The sequence below is a fragment of the Trachurus japonicus genome, chromosome 6 (genome assembly GCF_045865225.1).
Source record: "Trachurus japonicus isolate A0001 chromosome 6, Traja_1.0".
Lineage (NCBI taxonomy): Eukaryota > Metazoa > Chordata > Actinopteri > Carangiformes > Carangidae > Trachurus > Trachurus japonicus.
The window spans coordinates 6,009,798-6,032,100 of NC_140912.1; the positions used below are offsets into that span (position 1 = coordinate 6,009,798).

The 22,303-nt window shown below is 42.6% G+C and overlaps 1 protein-coding gene across 9 annotated transcripts in view; it reads left to right on the plus strand.

The window, feature by feature from the left end:
* ppip5k1b (diphosphoinositol pentakisphosphate kinase 1b) overlaps positions 1-22,303 on the plus strand; it is a 60,621-nt gene that overhangs the window by 23,571 nt on the left and 14,747 nt on the right. Inside the window, exons 14-28 of one of the 9 annotated variants that reach the window (XM_085778476.1) lie at positions 199-222; positions 4,176-4,261; positions 4,425-4,550; positions 8,682-8,803; positions 9,484-9,666; positions 9,867-10,008; positions 10,308-10,531; positions 12,486-12,613; positions 12,720-12,834; positions 13,627-13,734; positions 13,850-13,966; positions 15,861-16,001; positions 16,355-16,463; positions 19,183-19,332; positions 22,149-22,211. In XM_085778476.1, the coding sequence (XP_085634602.1) occupies positions 199-222; positions 4,176-4,261; positions 4,425-4,550; positions 8,682-8,803; positions 9,484-9,666; positions 9,867-10,008; positions 10,308-10,531; positions 12,486-12,613; positions 12,720-12,834; positions 13,627-13,734; positions 13,850-13,966; positions 15,861-16,001; positions 16,355-16,463; positions 19,183-19,332; positions 22,149-22,211 (1,838 nt within the window). The remainder of the gene's footprint in view (positions 1-198; positions 223-4,175; positions 4,262-4,424; positions 4,551-8,681; positions 8,804-9,483; positions 9,667-9,866; positions 10,009-10,307; positions 10,532-12,485; positions 12,614-12,719; positions 12,835-13,626; positions 13,735-13,849; positions 13,967-15,860; positions 16,002-16,354; positions 16,464-19,182; positions 19,333-22,148; positions 22,212-22,303) is intronic. The other 8 variants (XM_085778477.1, XM_085778478.1, XM_085778480.1 and 5 more) reach the window with 8 other exon arrangements.

Below are 22,303 nucleotides of genomic sequence, written 5' to 3' on the forward strand. Positions count from 1 at the left end.
ATTCACGATGCAAAAACTAGCTTCATCTTTCAACACTCCACTAAGGTTCAGTCATCCTTCTCATACTCACAGGCAGACATATGTTGACTGTGATTCACTCCCTCCTCTCTTGTGTCTCTAACTCTTTGCTTTATCTTTTCTTTCCCTCCTCTATCCCCCTTTTCCTCTGCCCGACCATCCCTCCTTTCTCTCCACAAGGGAATCCAGCTTGAATGACACTCAGTACGCACCCTCTCCCTTCTCATTTTAAAGGATGAGGTTTTACCACCCTCCTTTTCTCTAGTCCTCACAGACTGTATGTACAAAATATAAGGAATTCCTTGTCTGTGACACAAACATCAGCATTGACGGTAGTTTAGTCATGTTTGTGCAAGACGAGAAATTAGAGATAATGGTTTGAAGGTATTCCTGATATTTTGTACACTGAGTGTATCATTTCCATTAACATCCATTCATTTGGTGCCATTAACATTGGACACACACACACAGTCAAATATCTGTGATGATTTCACTGTGTTTTAGGGGTGGACGGTATAAAAAGTAAAGTCGGTAGGAATTTGTGCTGCTGTGTGGATTTTGTCTCAACCATGTGACCAGTAGAGCAGCTCTTAAAGGGATATTCCAGCGTAAATATAACCCATGGTCTAACACACTGTGACACCGAGTAAGACCCTCCCTCCAGAGATCAAGTTTGCCGACCACTAGCTTCTCTAGTTGTAGCAACACGATAGTAAAACACTGCTGTTGATTCCTCCACCAGCAAACCGCCATAAAAAAAAAACACTCATAGCCACAAATAATGCTCAGAACAGCACCAAACTTCATCAACAGTACAAACAGGGTCCCAGCCCATAATACGAGGCATCAAACATCTGTTAGCTGTGCCTGGTTTCTATTGAAAAGAGACAAAAACGCAACTCACCCACTCTCCTCCAGCTGCTTTCTACTAATGCGGAAGCCCTAACAAGTTGATTACCGAGTGCAGTAGAAAATAATTTCCCTGTCATCGCTAGTTATTGTTAGAAACAGACAGAGAGGAACACTGATGCATTCGGTAATCGACTCGTCAGGGCTTTCCCACAAGCAGCTGGAGGAGAGTGGGTGAGTTGTGTTTTTGTCTCTTTTCAATAGAAACCAGGCAAAGCTAACAGATGTTTGATGCCTCATATTATGGGCTGGGACCCTGTTTGTACTGGTGATGAAGTTTGGTGCTGTTCTGAACATTATTTGTGGCTATGAGTGGCTTTTTTGATGGTGGTTTGCTGGTGGAGGAATCGACAGCAGTGTATTGTTATCATGCGGTCTTTGCTGAAGTTGCTACAACTAGAGAAGCTAGTGGTGGGCAAACTTGATCTCTGGAGGGGGGGTCTTACTCGGTGTCATGGTGTGTTAGACCATGGTTTAAACTTAGACCGGAATATCCCTTTAAGTAGCAATGACATAACCACAGGAAGCCATGGCGATACGCTGCTGCTGCTAGATAGTGAGCGCCGACGGTTACATTTCCCTCGCTGAGGGCGGCGCAGGGATGCAGTGGGTAGAAGTGTTGCCTCACAGCAAGAAGACCTCGGGCCGGTCCGGTCCGTGTGGAGTTTGTGTCCTTCCTCTTCCCGTGTGGGTTCTCTTCAGCTCCTTCCCACACTTCAGACACACACACATTAGGTGAATTGGTGACTCTAAATTGCCTGTAGGTGTGAATGTGTGTTTGTCTGTATGTCAGCCGGTGAGCTACGGGTGACTTCCCGTGAATGTACTGTCATCACTAGTTTGACCATCTCTTTTCAACAGACATAAATTAAGAGATGTTCTTTGTTCTTTTACATGTAAAGGTGAAAGAAGAAAGAACATCTCTTAATTTAAGTTATGTTTTGACTGTCAACCTGCAGTCTTCCTCAGAAGTCGACTCATCGAGTCACCGAGTTGACGCGTCACAGCCGCCAGCTGGCGCTTCTGAGAAAGACTGCAGGTTGACAGTTAAAACATGTAAAGGCAAACGAACAACTCCTATTTTATTTGTCTATTGAAAAGAAATAATAAAACTAGTGATAAAAAGAAAAAAAATTAAATGAAGACAAAAAAAGATTTTCAAGCTAATGTACTGTGATTTATACCATTACTATTTATGCTTCATATGGATTTAAACCATACCGTCCAGCCCGACTGTGTTTCTGTGTGTGTACTGTAAATCAGTGTTTGCTGTGCTACTTTCTCTTGCATGCCGTCCTCAGCACACACCACCCGCAGTCTAAGTCTTCTAATGTCTTCCTTCCTCATGCCTCCCGTATGCATTTATACTAATTACAGCGATTTTGCTGGTTCACAGATAACAATTCTGGGAAAGCAAGGTTGAAAATATATTTCAGTGCCATGAAGTGATGGGTGCAATAGACTGGCTGGATTTACAGACACAAGTGAGGCTCAAAAACTATGATAAAGTCGACTGAAGTGAAAGATATCTGGTTTGCTGTGTGATTGCCAGCTCTTGTGCAGAGGTTTTGGATACTTAAAGTAAAGATGGAAGATTGCTTACATGTTTTATTTATCAGTGCAGTAGATCAAAACCTTTTTTGCTTAAGCCACATTTGCCTTTTATATTTTTGGCAAGTAGTCTGTTTGAAGCATCTCTGAGAACCTGCCTCAGACTCTTCATGCAATTTCTTGACCCACTTCGCAGCCCCTGGACGGTGACGGCTAACAGTTCTTTTGTTATCAGTTGATGGAATCGACTAGCTGTTGCCGCTAGTCGTTCCTTTCTCAGCGTGACTCTGGCTCATCAAAGTCCAGGTCTATGAATCCATTAGATTCCACAATGTCTTCTTAAGTGTCATTAACATATTCAAAACTTTAATCCAAAGTCAAGAAGTTGTAATATGTTCACATGAACACATAAAACAAAACAAACAAGCAAAAATTTGGCTCACATACATATTCAAATTACATGCAGACAAGGGATTCAGGAGTCACATCCTATACAAGTAAAAAAGAAAAAAGAAAAAAAAAGAATTGAGTGAATATTGTTATGTATGATATATTTACATGATTAAATAAAGGTATACAGAAATAAAAGTATATCAATTAAATGGAAAAGTGGAGTGTCCCTTTTGAGACAGAGCATTCAAAGCTCTGATACAAACCCTCCTGTGAGAATGGTGGAAATATTCAAACCAGTTTATGACAGAAAGGGTTCACATGTTTTACCAAAAGCATCATCGTTGCTGTGTAGTTGACATGTCAGATAGTCCAATGCAATTTGTGAGATTTGTTGATGGTGAGTAAATTATAGAGAATCACCAGTATCATCTTATGAAATGTCTCACTCATGACTTACACTAGACCGTATACACATCCTGACAACTTTGATTCTTTTCAGCAACTGTCACAAACATGTAGATCCTCAAAACCTGCAGCTCACATTACAGAGCACACACAGCTCTTAGAGACTTAACGTCCTGTAGCTCTGAGGCCTCTCCCTCATCCTCTCTAGACCCCATGTCATAATGTAAAGCAGCTCCTAACAGGCTGGGAGTAATTCATGAGCTGCTGAACTCACAAAATAAATGTCATGCATCCGAGAAACGGAAACAAACCATTCTAATGCAGCAGGTCCCAGCTTCAGCTCAGAGTTATTTATCCTGGTTCAGGGTCCATCATCATGTGGCTTTTTGAGGCGTCCGCTCGCCCGCCTGTCCTATTACAGAACACTATGTGGTCATTAGTTTGCTGAATGTGCCAAATTCTTACTGTGGAGCGACACGTCGGGCGAGTACAGGCGGTCAAGACAGGTTTGTGTTCACGTGTGACTTTAAAGAATCGCAACAGATATTTGGCCTTGGTTGTTCACCTCACACTATTTTAAAATGTCTGGGTGACACTTTGTTGGTTACGTTCTCCTGCCCACACTCATGTGCACAAACACACCCTGAAATCACACAGGGAGGCCCACTGGCTCTACCGTGTAGTGGCAGAATGATCATTAAACCGGCTGCTAATACTTGGTTGTGTGTCTGATTAGAAATAAGATGCTGCCCTGTTCTGTTGTAGTGGACGTGTGAGATACTCAAGAAAACTGCTGAAGATGGAGTAAACCCTTTGCCTCTACTGTATATTTGCTTTTTTCTCTGTTTATGTGCACATCAAAATTTGCTGTGTCTGCTCTGTGTGATCGTTCCCACCAGGTACGGTCATTTCTCAGGTATCAACAGGAAAGTCCAGCTGACTTACTTGCGTAACGGCCAGCCTAAAGCCTCCAGCGAAGAAGAAGGTACGAACACACAAACACAGAAACAGCAACTATGATTATTTGAATTCTTCAAATGCCGCCCGTATTCAGACAGACAACATCTATGCTGTGCAGCTTGCACAAAGTTCAAACATTTAACAGTGTGTTTGTGTAGTGATTAAAGATGCTGCTGCTGTTTTTCCAGACTCTAAGAGAGACGGTCCGTCTCTGCTGCTGGTGTTGAAGTGGGGCGGCGAGCTGACGCCTGCAGGCCGCGTTCAGGCCGAGGAACTGGGACGGGCCTTTCGCTGCATGTACCCCGGAGGTCAAGGTACCTACCTGACGCGCTCAAACACGCATACAAGCTAATTGAAATACAAGGGACCTTTCCTCTTTGGCTCTGATGTAAATTCAGCTCTTTCACGGTGCAAAATTCTTTTTCTCCTGCTTTATTTTTTTTGTTTTGCACAAAAAAAAACATATAAATTATAAGAAAGAGACAAATTGTACAGCACATGCAGATATTTTCCTCTCTTGGCCTTTTCCTGTGTGAAATTCAGCTCTCCGAACTCCATGAGATAGGAACTGCTTTTGTGTACAAATGCTTGCATGCCCTCAAGAAAAGCAAACATGCAAACTTACACATGTGTTTTTAAGCAAAACCCATGCATACATCCACTAAGGCACAAAGTTCATCTCTTTTTAACACAGTCAGAATAACAAATGATCATGGTGCAGCCCAGACCGCCCTCCCACATGCACCTTTCTTCGCTCTTCAATGCTTATTTCCAGCCTTTCTTTTCAGACAAGTATGAAAAGTATAGAGTCAACACAGCATAGCGGATCTGAAGGCTGTCCACAGCCACTGGGTCTTTTTTGTAGAATTGATGTGTCCATGATGGATTTCTGTAGGAACAAAATAGGTGAAAAGTCGGTGTCGCAACAATAGATGATGTACAGTCTGTGTGTAAAACAAGTAAAATATCTGTGGACCATACCTTAACACCAACATAGTAAATGTAAGTACATAACTTACAGAGGGAGTGTTTTGAAAAGACACTTCAACTAGTAAATCTAAAATGGGAAAAACATGCAGCCTTAAAGGGATATTTCAACATTTTGGCAAATTGACCTATTGCCATAATCCCTATAGTTTTAGGAGTAGCCTATTACCTTTAATTGTAGGTACAAGCTGTTTTTAGATCGGCGGGGCAGAGACGCGAGCTGCTGAGCTAACACAACTGAGGCGCTCTGTATTTCTACGTTTCCCTAATCAAAGTAAATACACAATCCAACAACTCCACTGACCTGCACATTCACCACGCTATGAAATAATAACGCATAATTATGTATCATTCTGACACGTGAAGCAAACACTCAGAACTACTTGCGCTTTTGAAGTCACTCCGCCCAGCAGCCGTGTCTGAAATGTAGTTCCGGCTACGCATTTGCCTCAAAAACAATTCGTAACGTTCCATTATTATCTCATAGCGTGGTGAATGTGCAGGTCACAACTTGTCCACCAGAGCGTTTTGGAGTTGTTGGATTGTGTATTTGATGAGTTTGATGAAGGAAAGGCGGAAATACCGTGCGCCATGCAGAGCTCACGTCTCTGCCCTGCCGATCTAAAAACAGCTTGCACCGACAATTAAAGGTAACGAACCTACCCCTAAGAATATTGGGATTATGGCAATAGGCAAATTCGCCAAAATGTTGAAATATCCCTTTAAAAGAGGTGGATTCCTTCTGTTGAACAGAACAGTCTCTCCTCCTGATAATCTGTGTGGTTTGGTCAAAGGCACCACAACACCACCAAATAATCACATCTAACAACAGCCCAACACTATTTAGATCTGAGTAACTCTGTCACTAAAGTGTACTGCTGAGGTTGTAGTAGGTGGAAAACAAGGTTTTAACAAAAACTGGCTAACATACATTATCAGTGGGAAGAAAATGTGACAGAGCTGCTGTACTTGATTTATTAGACTGTGAAGTGGTCAGGGAGCATAGGTTCTGATAATGAGAAATAAGATCATAAATAAATATCCAAATAAGTTAAAGTATTAAATAGAAAGCTAGGTCGAGATAAGTAGATGTTAATGTGTAAGTAGGTGATGGATAAGTTTTGCCTAGTGGAAAGTGAGTGGCTGCAGGTAGAATGATCTGAGCTGTAGTGGACTGATTGTAAATGCTGTAAGAAATATCTATCACAATGGATAATGATATTTAAAACAGTAAGTACAGTTTACCCAGGAAGAAAATACTGTTTGTGCTGCCATCTAGCTGTTGCTACGTGTTGTCCACACCCTGCTCAGTTCAGACAATCAGTCTGGGTGTGGACATGGAGTGGACTACATAACCACACCCTGCTGTGACAGCGACGCTTTGCTTTTTAATGTTACAGCATCTTTGCCCTGCTGCTTTTAACCAGAGTGAAATACAACCAATAACTGGATAAACCTGCCCGTCACCTGAAGGTCTTTCAAATGCTTTTCATCCACCACGCTTTTTCAGGCTCTCTCACTCTCTTAATGTTTGTTTCATAGTGCATGAAAACCTGTGCAGCTCCCGAACTGCACAGAAGAACAAGCTGAAGCTGAGTGGGAGACAGAATCAGTGGTTAGATGCGCTCTGTCTCTTTCCTGCTTCTTTCTTTTTGAATGAAAAGAAGAGCATAGTCTCACCCCAGCTACTGTTTTCATACCTCTTTCTCCACCACATGTTTTGTCTATTAACTCTGCTCTTCTCTTCTTACCTGTTGTTGCACTGTATAAACTACTAGCCGGTAACCGCCGGTCCCTTGGCTGTGAGTCCCCTATTGACTTTGGTAAGAGAAGGGTTTCCTGGATATCACGCTCCTTCCGCTGTCTCTCTCATTCTGCGCGTTTGTCGCTTTGTCCACTAACGTGCTCTTGATTCCTCCTCCTCATCTCATCATGATTTTTTTTGTTCCATTTCATCCGGAGACTTGGTCTTGTTTGTCCGACGTTGAGATTGCTGTGGATTGTTTGTGTCGTCGTCGTCGTCGTCGTCTCCAAGTTGATCCACCGCAGCCCGGTTGTTGTTTTGGGCCACCGGCTCATACATACACATGCAGCTAAAGCGACTGCAGTTTTTGGTGTTGTAAGCTAACGCGGATCATCTCACACTAATCCTACTGCATTTTTATTTTCATGACTTCTTGTATGTTTGATGATGCATATTTTTAGCCTGGATTGGAGCCAGGCCAGGGGTAAGTCCCCCCAACGCCAACCTGATCTTCCATTGTGAAATGTGGCATGATAACCCAGACATCAGGCTGATTAGATTTACACTAGAGAAATGCATGAAGCATCAGTGTGATTTGATCTGTGGCGTTGGTATGCATCCACCCGCTCCAGCTACAACAACTGAGGTACATTTAGCTGTTCAAAGACATGTAGGTCTTTGTCCTAGTAGGTGATCTCAAGTGTTTGATCTCATCTGCAGGGAAGCTGCCCTTATTAATTTATGGGGTTTACTCAACATATTCACTTCACTTTCACTTCATTTTATTGATGCCTTAAAGGGATAGTTCAACATTTTGGCAAATAGGCCCATTGACATAATCCCTATAGTTTTAGGAGTAGGTTTGTTACCTTTAGTTGCAAGCTATTTTTAGAATGGTGGAGCAGAGCTGCGAGCTGCTCAGAGCTACGCTACGGAGGCTAATGGGATTTCTTGGTTTCCCTCATCAAACTGATCAAATACACAATCCAACAACTCCAAAACGCTCTGGTGGACAAGTTGTGAATTCACCATGATGTGAGATAATAACGGAGCGTTATGAGACAGACTTGTTTTCGAGGTAAATTCATGCAAAACCGCTGATGCATGTACCCGTCGGGGGCAGTCTCTGCATTTCCTCACAAACAACTCTGTCTCGTAACGTTCTGTTATTATCTCATAGCGTCGTTCATGTGCAAGTCACAACTTGTCCATGAGAGCGTTTTGGAGTTGTTGGATTGTGTATTTGATGAGGGAAACCAAGAAATCCCATTAGCCTCCGTAGTTTAGTTCTGAGCAGCTCACGGCTCTGCTCCGCCGTTCTAAAAACAACTTGCACCAACAATTAAAGGCAACAAACCTACTGCTAATGACTATAGGGATTATGGCAATGGGCCAATTTGCCAAAATGTTGAACTATCCCTTTAAACCACACAATTCCAGTTTCCATTTAAGTGAACCAACCATGTAAAAAACAGACCAAATCTTTTGCATTTGAACTGAAAGTGATGTCACACCTGCTCAGGTGCTGTGTTGCCTGTGTGCCTATAATTAATGGAATGGAAATCCTTGGTACTTTTGGGTACAATCAACACTTTTCTTTTCAACTACCTCCCCAACTCAGCCCTTCTTCTAAGTGTAAAAGCGTTGTACAGTATCTCAGTGCTGTAACGGGTCCAGTTGACTGTGATGCTCTGCTCTGTATGTGATCCCCCAGGTGACTATGCTGGGTTTCCAGGCTGTGGTCTCCTGCGCCTGCACAGCACTTACCGCCATGACTTGAAGATCTACGCGTCTGACGAAGGCAGAGTGCAGATGACGGCTGCTGCTTTCGCCAAGGTAATTCTGTCTCTGTCAAATCAGAAAAAAAGAGTGATTTCCTATATTTTTATAATTTACACCAAGGACGTACTTAAATTAGACCCCCTCGAAAATGAGGTGGTTCATCTCAAGGGGTTATCCTTTCAAAATAAAGTCAAAATAGAGGATGCTTTACTCTCATCCATGTTCTACAGTAAGTTTGGAGTGACCGTGGATTCAGCTGCAGTTGTTCCTTTCAAGATCCAGACTATATTGTGCGCTAGTCTAGTGTGACTTGAACGTTGTCAAATGTCGCTCAGTTTATCTGAACTCAGGGTGAAATCATCAAGAAGCTTGTTTGGTTAAACCAGAATCCAAAAAATAATTAGTTTCCTGTCCTGTAAGTCAGAGGAATCCAGGAACTCCTCAGAACCCAGAACAAATACACATGACAGTAATTCATTTTATATTGTTTGATCAAACAACTAATCTCCCAATCATTTCAGCTCAATTTGAGAGATTATAAAATCTGGTTTCAGGTTTTAATAGACAGAAATTACAATATTTTTAACGTTTAACAATATGAAAACTCTTTTCAGTTAAATAGACATCAAAGTTTACCTTTTAAAAGGTGAAGGTGTAGTTTTTTAAAAACTCAGCTTGACCGTAACTTTACGCCACACAATAGCTTCAGCTCAACTCCTGTGGTTTCTCTGCAGGGTCTGCTGGCTCTAGAAGGAGAGCTGACCCCCATCCTGGTCCAGATGGTGAAGAGTGCCAACATGAACGGACTGCTGGACAGCGACAGTGACTCTCTGACCGACTGCCAACAGAAGGTGAAGGCCCGGCTACATGAGATCATGCAGAAGGATCAGGAGTACACACCACAGGACTATGACAAGGTATTTGTCAAACGTGAGAGGCTGAAATGAAAATTTTAAAAAAGACTTCATATGATAAGATATCGCTCGTGCAATATCCTGTTTGCAAGTAAGTTAAACACTTGGGCGTGATTTATACGTCTCCATTTCAGAGGTATCCAGAGATAATGATAACATGTAGAACATTTTATCAGTTTCCTTCTGTTTCTGCTGGGCTCCAGTTGGCCCCAACAGATAGTCCGTCACTGGTGAACTCCATGAAGGTCATAGACAATCCAGTCAGGACGTGTGACAAGGTCTACGCCCTCATCCAGAGTCTCACATCACAGATCCGAAAGAGACTGGAGGACCCCAAGTCTGCAGGTAGCGTCAGCCTCGGCTGCCTGAGTTCAGGTTCAGGTGTTTTCAGGTGTTCAGGTTGTTACAATTGACTATGTTCTGGGACATTATGTACTCTGTTTCTATACTTGAATGACTTGATGTATGTTTTGAGATATCATGTATTTTGTTTCAGTACTTGAATGCACATAACCTGATGTGTGTGCACATGAAGACAGATAGTGTGACCCTAGCTTGATAAACAAGAACAAGATGTAACTGCTACTCAGCTCCTTCACCCAGATGCCTTATTGAATGGTGATGTATCCGCTGCTTTGCTCCAGACCTGCAGCTTTACCACAGCGAGACGTTGGAGCTGATGCTGCAGCGCTGGTCCAAACTGGAGAGAGATTTCCGCACGAAGAACGGACGCTACGACATCAGCAAGATCCCCGACATCTACGACTGCATCAAATACGACTCGCAGCACAACGCGTCTCTGGGGCTGGAGGACACGCTGGAGCTGTTCCGACTGTCCCGCGCCCTGGCCGACATCGTTATACCACAGGTTAAAGTCTTACTCACACTGTAAGGTCGAACTCATAAGGTTCACTCCCACATCTCTCAGTTCTGAATGGTCTTGTAACATCAGAATATATTCCAGCCAGCCAAAGCTGGAGGCATGAATGATGTATTTTAATTATCTGTACACGTCAAGGATTTTAACAAATGGGTCAAATTAGAGAAGCGCACCAGGGGGCATTATGCAGATAATTGTGATGAAACGATTATCTTACAGAATGGAACTTCAGTGATCCCTGTGGCTAAATTACAATGTTAAAGCTGAACAGGTAATAAGATTCAGCAGTAAAAGAGGAGTTCTTAATATTGTGGTGATCCACACACCAGAAAAACAGTACGAATCACTCAGGGAATATACAGTGCCTATAGGAAACGACCATATCCCCCTGAAGTAGCGAGATCTGTCATACAGCCTAAAATCAAAACCCATTAAAAATAAAAGGGGACATAGACAGTCCTTAAAATTAATAAAAAATAAAAAACTAGATTGATAGGTTTGGAAAAGTCATCAGTCCCTTGATTTCATACTTTGTAGAGTCACTTTTGCTTTAATTACAGCCACCACTCTCTTTGGTTTGTCTCTATAGCTTTGCATACCTGCATTAGGGACGGTCTGCCCGTTCTTCGCTCGGTCATCCAGTTTGGATGAATGACCTGATCTAGACCAGGTGCTGGTGGAGCCATACACCTTCCACTTCTTAATGATGCTCTGAACGCTTCTCACAGGGAGAGTTAAAGCCCTGGAATTCTTCCTGTAGCCTTTACCTCACTTGTGCCTTTCCACAACTTCATCTTGGAGGTCTTTTGAAATCACTTTTTCATTTCTCTTTTTAATTTAACTCACAACCAAGTAAATGGTATGGAGCACAAACAAGACAATATCAGTAATCAAGCGTAGCAAGTAGCAGGGCTGTACATGCTCTCCATCTCTGACAATCAGGAAAAATGAAAACAAAAAAGAAAAAAAATTGATAAATAAATAATCATGATAATAAAATATCACTTAAACAAAGGAAGGACGCTCTTCAGAAAGGCACCTAACTTATAAAAAACTTTTGCTCTATCAGATTGTAGTAACAAAATTAGTTTAGATGGGCGACTAACATAATACTTTGGGGGATATTTTTCTCTGAAATGTATTACACTTGTGTTCTTGCACTCAAATTAAATATGAAACTCATCACCAAGACAATCATCGTCACAAAGGTTACAAAACCTCTGACTTCTATGTCGGCCTTTATACCTTCCAATGACTTTTGGTATTCTGGTGGTATCCACTCTAAAATCACAGATGGCCTGTCTAAACTTTGAATTTGGACACAATAGGTTTTCTAATTTAAACTCTTTTTTTAAGCTCTATATAAATGTCACATGACGTCATGCTACCAAGTTCACTTTTCTGTTTGCAGTTCAATGCACCACTAGTAGTGGAATCCTCAAGAAGCAGCTGGTTTTACACTGAAGCCATTTGATGTCAGGTGGTCAGTTAGCCTGGTGAATGGTGAAAAAGTTGAGTAGTTGCACCTCAGCAAGTTTATAATGGTATTTTCTAAAGGGCTGATGACTTGACCGAACCAGGTATTTCACTAATTATTTTTTAATAATTGTCAATAATGTTTTAAAACATTGTTTTCACTGTGACGAGGAGGGTTACATACAGCTCAAAAAAGTTGAATGAGTGAAAAATTCATTTTCATTTTCTAAGAATGTGTTCAGGTCATGGAAGTTTTAGAGCAGAATTTTGCAAAGTCATTGAAAACCTGCTGAATCATATATTGAGGCCTCAATGCATGGATATGTCACTCAGTATCTGCATTCACCCCATGATGCTGAGGAGAGTTCAGCATGTTTCCCTGCTTTCTAAGATGTGGTCCATCTCCTCACTACCATGGAGAAGTAGATTAAAATGGTTATTTCTTCCTCCGTGTCTGTCACATCAGGAGTATGGCATCACCAAAGCTGAGAAACTGGACATTGCTCAGGCCTACTGCGTTCCTCTGATGAAGAAGATCCAGCTGGACCTGCAGAGGACCCATGAGGACGAGGCAGTGAACAAGCTGCACCCACTGTGAGCGTAACCACTGAAGCAAACACAACATTCATGTGCACCTACAGTAAACTTGTGTGGTATCGTACTGACCCTCGTGTCATTTTGCCGTCCCCCTGGTCTTCAGGTACTCTCGGGGTGTGATGTCCCCCGGGCGTCACGTCCGGACACGTCTCTACTTCACCAGCGAGAGCCACGTTCACTCCCTGCTCAGCATCTTCCGCTACGGAGGACTGCTGGACGTACGCTCTGATTTCATCTTCTCACTCAGATCAGTTGTTTTCGCAGAGTGATAGTGTCCCGTCCTTCTGTGGCTGCTCATGATGATTTGTCAGAATATTTAGCACATCAACAAATAGAAGAACATCCACAAATTGAATTTTATATTAGAGTTGCACCAGTTGCAAATGGGTTCATGTCCATAAAGGATCGACACATTTTTTTTGGAGTTGAAGTCAATTTGGTGGCTATAATGAATGTATCAGCTGAGGGCTACTGGGTGGGATGGTTCAGATGCAGGTTCACACAGTGTAATTAATTCCAAGTAGGGCAATTTCCTTGCATCTTACCCAGCTCATACACACAGCTTTAAACTCACAGGCAAATCAGTTCACTCGATATCAGAGCCAACACACCAACTGGCAACAGAAGATAAAAGAAGATAAAACAGATAAAACAGTGTCTTATACAGTTACTGTTTACTGTTAGAGTTCATACCAGACAGTCAGGCAGCTGTTTAGATCACACACTGTGAAACACCACAATAGAAAGTAATCTAACGTCTTTAGAAATGATCCGTCTCTAATACTTAATCACCTGACCAACCCCTGCCTGCCATAAAGTTAAAACTGCAATTATCTCTATGGATCAGTTGCTGAAAAGCAGAATATGTGATTATTTGTCTTTGTGATAGATGGTGTAGTAACTTTTGTTGTGTTGAGTTGTGCAGATATTCAGTATAATTCAAAACCATTATTAGCTTACTGTTGGTATATCCAGGCCCATGTCTTACAGCAGCATATTGTGTGTATCAGGATGAGAAGGACCAGCAGTGGAAACAGGCGATGGACTATCTGAGTGCTGTGACTGAACTCAACTACATGACCCAGATAGTCATCATGCTGTACGAAGACAACAACAAGGTCGGCCTGCAGGAAGCTGCTTTACTGGGGTTACAAATGTCTTTCTTATTCACAATCGGTCAGTAAAATGAATAGACTCTTTATGCCTTTGTATGTGTGTGTGTGTGGTGAACAGGACCCCTCCTCAGAGGAGCGTTTCCATGTTGAGCTTCACTTCAGTCCAGGAGTCAAAGGATGTGAGGATGAGGAGAACGTACCTCTTGGCTTCGGCTTCAGACCAGCCTCTTCTGAGGTATGTGAGCGTGTTTTTTTTTTCATATGTTAAGTTGCGCAACAGAGAGGAACAGTATCTGGAATGAGATAATTGGTTTAGCCGGCCCAGTCATGTCTGTATTTTATTTGCCACAAGGGTTTCCTGCCCATCGCTCCAACTTAATTTTATTTCTTTTTGGTCACATTTAGTTGTGCGGTTCTATTTTAAAGAGATAACGAGCTCTCCTGGGGTCCCCGAGTTGATTAATTGTTAATTATGAAATATAAACACTAGAGATTTTGCCTGTTCCTCTCTCTGCTTACATGAACACGAAGTTTGTTGGTGTTGCATAATTACATTCAGAAGTTAGATGCCTTATTGGTAGGAAGTTAAATTGAAAAGTTAGTGAGCTCTTGCTGGCACAACTCTCATGTCTCTAACTACAGTTACACAGGCCTTTGTCACTACAATAAAACCTTTATATTGTGCACTCTGGTGTGTGGGCTGTTATATTGTGGTGACTGTTGAACACTATGACAATACATCACAGCAGCACTTGAGCACGTGATGCTTCTACTGTAAACTAATGGGTCATCAGATTATTGTTATCATTTATGACACAATATGATCTTGGAAATTAGGTTGGTTGTGTTGAAACATAGATATTGACAATGGCATGGACTGTACCACTTTTCTAGTCTTCGCATCCACCCAAATCACGTAACAGTACTTACCACATCCAACCAATCACTTCTATTTATACACTGAATCTGTGCATGGACTCATACACAGCCAGAAGGAACAATCTGGGGCTCAGTATGTTGCCCGAGAAAACTTAAAGGGGAACTATGCAAGATTTTTACCTTAAAGGGATATTCCAGCGTAAGTTTTACACACGCCATGACACCAAGTTAGATCCCCCCCTCCAGAGATCAAGTTTCCCAACCTTCTCTAGTTGTAGCAACTTTAACAAACACTACTGTTGATTCCTCCACCAGCAAACAACCATCAAAAAAGCCACTCATAGCCACAAATAATGTTCATAATGTTCAATGTTCATAATATGAGGCATCAAACACCTGTTAGCTTTGACTGGTTTCTATTGAAAAGTGACGAAAACAAAACTCTCATCCGGCCGCTTGCTATTAAAGCAGAAGCCCTAACAAGTTGATTACCAAGTGCAGTAGAAAAGTAAGGAGTCCAGTGATGTTTAGTCCCAAAAATGCAGCACGCTTTGATGACTGTGATAGTTTGAGCAACTCAACCCCGTTCATTTCCCTGTCAACACTCGCTAGTTGTTAGAAACAGAGAGGGAAGACAGAGAGGAACACTGATGCATTCGGTAGTCGACTCGTCAGGGCTTTACCACAACTAGCAAGCAGCTGGAGGAGAGTGGGTGAGTTTTGTTTTCATCTCTTTTCAATAGAAACCAGGCAAAGCTAACAGATGTTCGATGCCTCGTATTATAGACTGGGACCCTGTTTGTACTGTTGCTGAAGTTTGGTGCTGTTCTGAACATTATCTGTGGCTGTGAGTGGCTTCTTTGATGGCGGTTTGCTGGTGGAGGAGTCGACAGCAGTGTTTTTGCTATGGTGCGGTCTTTGCTGAAGTTAAACTAGAGAAGCTAGCGGTTGACAAACTTGATCTCTAGAGGGGGGGTCTTACTCAGTGTCACAGTGTGTTAGACCATGGGTTAAACTTGCACCAGAATATCCCTTTAATTAAACAGCATTGGAGTAACTGTGATGGTTAGTGGACCACCTACTCCTGAGCCACAGCTGTCATGTTCATCTACACTCATGTCAAGATAACAGAAACACACAAATATGCGTTGTTGCATTATCAGTCAGGTTGTTTTTAATCATCCAGTTTTTGTGTGTTGATGGACATGAATATATTTCTGACCTGTGTTTTTGTTCTTTGACAAAAACAGAATCAAGACAAAAAGCCTAATCAGGGTAGTCTGGAGGACCTCAGCCAGGACCAGCCAGACCAGGCACTTCCTATTTCAGAACCAATCAACATCCAGCGACGATCTCCCATGATTCGCAACCGAAAGACTGGCTCAATGGAGGTACCAGACTGTACTGTTGGTGTATGTAGTGTTATTAATGTTAAGTGTAGTGTCTTCAGTTCAGAGTTTGTGCAATTGTTTTTGTTCTTCTCTTAAAGGGATAATTCAGCTTTTTTGAAGTGGGGTTGTATGAGCTACAGATGCCCATTAAGTACATTTGATGCAGTAGAAGACCTTTCTACTACATCTCATGTACTTAATGGGCATCTGTAGCTCATACAACCCCACTTCAAAAAAAAGTTGAACTATCCCTTTAAAATTGTTTGTGTTTAAATGAATGGGAGACACGAGGCCGCTGACTTACTGCGGTGATCATATGAGTCTTAACCCCTGGTCTCCATGGCCCCACTCAGGTCCTCTCTGAGACCTCTCCCACCCAGTCCACCAAAGGCTGCACGTCGCACCGACTCTTCCCCTCCTGTTCACGCCAGTCTCCTGAGATCAAAGCAACCAGTGGCTTAGGTGGGCACCTCATTTCTGGTGTGTGTGTGTGTGTGTGTGTGTGTGTGTGTGTGTGTGTGTGTGTGTGTGTCAGACCTGTGTCCTGTATGTGTGTGTGGGAGAGAGTTTTTATACCAAGAGGCACACTGACCCGACCTCACATCACATTTATCTCCAGCTGTCATCACAAATCCTCTTCCTCCTCATAAGCCCTGACTGTGACTTCTCCCTCACCCCCCCCTCCCCCACCACCACCTCTCCACCTCTCTCCGTGTGTCCTGCATTTCTTTGTCTATTTTTCTTTTCCTCTCTTTTCTTTCCACCCCCCCCCCTCCCCCTCTCCCCCTCTCCCCCTCTCCCTCGCTCTCTGATGGTCACATAGCTCCCACCCCGGGCTTAGCTTAGCAGCAGCCAAGCAGGATCAAACTTCAAACTATGTAGGCAAGAGGTCAGTGGGGAGAGTTGTGATCACAGCCAACTGCAGGACTTCTGGTGTCGAAAGAGGTACCGGTACCCCGGGCCAGGTGATAAGGTGACAACATAGTGAACATTCTGTAGGTACTTCTGTCCGTTAGCTCTGAGGTCTGCACAGGAATCCAACCACGCTTCATATGATCACAGCAGCAGCATTATTATGAGAGACAGTATTCAGATAATTGCAGAAGAATAGATCTTGCATAAAAATCCATAAACTATTTTAAAAGTAATGTGGGGGTTTCGAGTGCGGGTCTGGTAACATCTTAAACAAATCAACACACACTTGATCTAATGAATTCCTTTTATGATAGAACCGTCCTCCTCTAAAAAGACGCTTGAAGGACTCTTGTGTAGTTGTATGTTCAGCTCCCAAGGGCGTGCAACCTCCAACAACCCGCTAACATGGTGACACTCACACATGCATGGAAGGTCGGCAGCTAAATCAAGACGTGTGGACAAAACCATAAAACTTTGAATATGAGAAAGGAACGGAGAGCAGAGTCACTTTGTCTCAACAGTCTTGTTATGTGCTCTTCACTGAGAGTCTGAAGTCTGTAGCTCGATGGTACCAAACAGATATGATGATGTGCTTTAAAAATCGCATCATATTTGTTCAAGCAAAAGAGAGAAATGAATCATCCAGTATTCTATTTTACCAAGATTTTACATAAGTTTTACATCAGAACATTGTAGAAGAAGGTAGTTCTACTGTTTGCACAATCAATACCTTAAAAGGGATAATTCAACATTTTGGTAAATTGGCCGATTGCCTTTAATTGTCAGTGCAAGCTGTTTCTAGATTGGCGGGGCAGAGACGCGAGCTGCTCACGAATCAGTACTTTGGCCTTTCCCTCAAAACTCATCCAATGCACTATCCAACAACGCCAAAACGCTCTTGTGAAGAAATTATAACCTACACATTCGCCACGCTATGAAATAACATATATATGAAGCATATACTTGAAATACTTATGTTTTTTAAATCACTCCGCCCAGCAGCCGTGTCTGGAATGTAGTTCCCGCTACACATTTGCCTTGAAAACAACCTCCTCTCATAATGTTACATGATTATTTTATAGCGTGGTGAATGTGCAGGTCACAACTTCTCCACAAGAGCGTTTTGGAGTTGTTGGATTGTGTATTTGATGAGTTGCATTCATTGCGTTAGCTGGGCAGCTCGGGTCTCTGCCCCGCCGATCTAAAACAGCTTGCACAGACGATTAAAGGCAATGAACCTACTCCGAGGACTATAGGGATTATGGCAATAGGCAAATTTGCCAAAATGTTGAACTATCCCTTTAAAAATATTAAACATTTAGAGGATCTCAGATGTGATCAAGTGAAATCACAAACAAGAGCAGGCAAAAGTGCAAAAGGACAGTGTTGTTGTTTTGCTCCTTCTCCTTAAATGTGTTAATCATCCAATCAGCCAGAGCTCCGTTATCACAGATGTGAAAGTAGCAGCTAACTCTGTGTTTACAAGACATCAGAATAGCTCCTTCTAAAGCCTGTGGGCGTCCTCGTGAGCGCAGCCTGCTGGTTTGTTATGTATAGTAAGTGTGAGGCTGCTGAGTGATCCCTCTCTGTTGGAGCGCTCAGGGCACAGACGGAAGCAGCAGGTGTCGGGGACGACCTCACTGAGCTGATTTTCATACCTTCACGCTCTTTATAGAACAAGGGAGTGAGGCACAGACTCAGCACTGATGCCCTTTTATTATTTATCAAAAGAATTTATAGTCTGCACTTGGTTTTGTTGTGGCAGCAATAAGTGCAACTTCACATGGTTTGTGCTCAACAGGGGTCTGAGACAGTCCCACTTGCTTGGCCTGTTTATCACACTTCTGCTGCTCTTTGCATACAAAACACATGTGTTCTGTATGCACCATGTGGGTATATAGATATGCATGCACCCACACACACCCACAGGTGTATGCATGTCTATATTGTGAAAACCTTGTAGCTTTCATGTCATCATCTGTAGGAATAATCTTGTTTTCAGAATGTCCATTTTATATATATATATTTTATTTTTTTAATGAGATGAGAATATGAAAGTTATTCAAACTGTACTTACAAGGTTTTCATCCAGGTGTACATCAGGACGTAAGATGTACACCCACTCATGTCAAAAACTGCCCATAGCAACAGTTTGAACAGTAATGGCATGGTGTGTAATGAGAAACTAATCCTCACCCATCACACCTCCACCCATCCCCTCACCCCTCACCCCACACACCTCCCACCCTGGCTCCTCCTCACACAGGCTCGCTCTGCTCTGGCCTCTTCAGTGCCTCTGCCCTCGGCGTGTCCTGTAGCGCCCCCAACCTGCGGGAGTACGTCCGCACGCACCACCACCACCACCGAAAGCCGCCTCTGTCCCCCGGCAGCCTGCCATGCCAGATTGGCATGTTCGGTACGTTCACACCGCTGGCTTTCCTCCTCCCTAAGGCGGGTGTTTTTTTGTTTCTTTTTCCTTCTGGCTTTAAAATATCTTCCTTTTTTTCCCTCTTCTTTTTTTGTTTCTTTAAGCTTCCCCTACCTTTGATTTTTTTTGTTTTTGTTTCTGGGGCCATTCAGTATTGTCACTGGTTTTTGAATCAAAGCTCCCTTTCCTCTCACTCCCTTTCCCAAAACAAACCAGCAATTTCAAACTGTTGCATCACCTTTCTGAGTGATTTACCTTCCAGTGTGCATGCCAGTGGCACTCACTTGACGACAGGGAGACTGTCTGTGCAGCCGAGGCTGGGCATGCTACTTTGCATATTTTGACTGTGTGACATTATCAGTGATCAGTATTTTCCACATCAGCATGACTGCTCACTGATCACACCGCCCTCTGCTTGGGTCTGGATGTGCTGGAATGCTCTCTGTGCATGTTGTTGAACGGTATCCTCTCTCAGGGAGTTACATTTTGTAATGAAGCAAAGTAATTTTTTTTCGTGTCTGGAAGCCAGAAGGCTGGCTTTTCTTAGTAATCACAATTTATGGTAATCCACACATTAAGAAACTCAGCCTGTTATTTGGAGCAGATCTATTTTCAAGACCCAATAATCCACCTTTACATAATCCCCAGCCTCCTTCTCTCTACTTGCCCTTTCTCCTCAGTCTTATGTTACCAACGGTGAGTACAAGCAAATAGTTTCCACAGCCGCCAGGGATCCTAATGTGACATTTAATTATCCTAAATATCTATGTTGGACAACTAAACACGTTTGTTTAGTTGCCTCCAAAGATGAACCATCAGCAGCAGTTCATTTTACTGGTAAAAGACATGTATCCATATGGATCTGCACGTTGAGGACCTGCAGGGAGTTTTCCTCCCACTGCAGGTCTGACAGCAGGAAACCGAGGTGTTGAGTCTGTCCACTGGGTGTCACTCTGACTGCAAGGCTGCACACCGGTGCCTCGCTCTCTCAGTTTCCTTAGATCACGGTATGTGCTGCTCTGTGAGCGACAGGTGAGGGTTCGGTTCTACGCTGCTCATTTAAAGGAGGAGAAGGCTGCTTCAGGACAAAACCTCATCCTGTGGCTGCTGGAGACCTGAAGGGAATTCAGTCCCGGTTTGAAAGCAAAGCTTTGAATGCCAACATGTTTATGTTTGCTGCAACCCCACAGCACTGTCATATGGCATCACTCCTCATGTTCCAGATGTCCTCTTTTGCATCGATTTTACATACTTTTATTTAATGTAATTCAACGCCATTATACAAAAGTGGATATTCTTGCAATCAGCATTTCAAACAACGATATTTGCCGCTGTAGACATGGAGTCCAGCATGCCGTCTGCCGTTTACCGGACTCCATGTGGACGCAGCATAACCCCTTAATATACAGGCCGGTAATTACGTGATAATGTCAAGAAATAACAAGTATCATAATGTCTAGAAATAGCCTGGAAATAACGGTCAATTTCATAGTAATGTCGAGAAATAACACCAAGAAATATGGATTGATCGTGTCGAAATAATCCAGAAATATCGGTCAATTACAAGGACTTGGTGGAGAAAAATTCAAAGCATGAAAAGCATGTGTAATCTTTTGCCTTTATGAAAAACATGACATTACTATGAAACTGACTATTATTTCTAGGCTGTTTCTTGACATTACTACGCAATTACTTGTTATTTCTTGACATTATTACGTAATTACCGTAATAGCCTGTAAATTAAAGGTTTACTGAAGAGGTTATGATTAAATTTAAGCGTCAGTTTTTCATTAGGCTTTGTCAAGTGTGCGTAGTTACTATTTCAACTTAAAGTGGCAGAAACACATCTTTTGTTTAATTCAGTTCATTTATACAGATACAGTCATATTAACAATGGATTCCATTGACAACTTTAATATGAAATGAAACCACAGAGAGCCATCACCCGACCCTCAGCTCCCCTCTCCATGGACCTCCATCCTTCATCCCATCATTTGGGTTTTCCTGCTGCAACTTCTACTGGTTTGATCCACTCCAAGGACATACGACTACCTGCATGTGTATAGTGTATATCGGTTGGCTGTCACATAGTGAGGCAGATAGCAGGTACTGTAAAGATATATTCAGATATTTTCCTCAGAAGTTGGAGACCAAAAACAGAGCTAATCACAGAAGAATCACATTAGATTTATTTGTTAGGTCGTCAGAAACATGATGTCATTTCTGTATATGATTTAAGCAAGAAGCAATGTGTCCTTCTGTTTTGAAGCTTTATGCTAAGCTAAGCTAAACTAACCAGCTGCTGTCTGTAGCTTCATGTTTGTAGTGAGATCATATCAACTTTCAGTAAGTCACAGAATGTCAGTCTGCTGCTTCGTAGCCAAAACAGAAAGTCATGAAGCAGCTCTTAGGGCCGAGGACAAACAGGAAAGGTAAAGTGGATTCTCAGATTGTTTCCTGTCAGAGTATCGCCCTTCAGATTAGGACTCATCATCACTCCTCCATGCATGTTTATTATTCAACCAAAACATCCATCATTTCCTCTGTCCATCCCATAACCTTCCCCTTCACTTCCTCTGATAGCCTCTCTCCTCTCCTCTCAGTTTACCCAGAGACGACTCTCCTCTTCACGCATGTTGGTTGGCAGACAGACAGTGATGAATGGACAGGCCGAGTCTTTTTTTTCTCTCTGTTTTTCTCTCTTCATTTTCCCCCCACTCATGTTAACACAGACAAACAGGCAACGAGGTAGACGCAGGTTCCAGCAGTCCCAGTAATACCCGTTACCTTTCTTATCTCCTCAGAGCTGTTCTCTATGCCGGCAGTAAAGAGATTTTCTGTGTCGTTTGCCAGGCATCCGACTAATGGTATGTCTGTATTTAAGTTCATTTCGACACTCCTCCAGTTTTCTTTGTTATCTTGCATGACCTTTTTTGTGGGAAAACATCTCCTGTGTTTT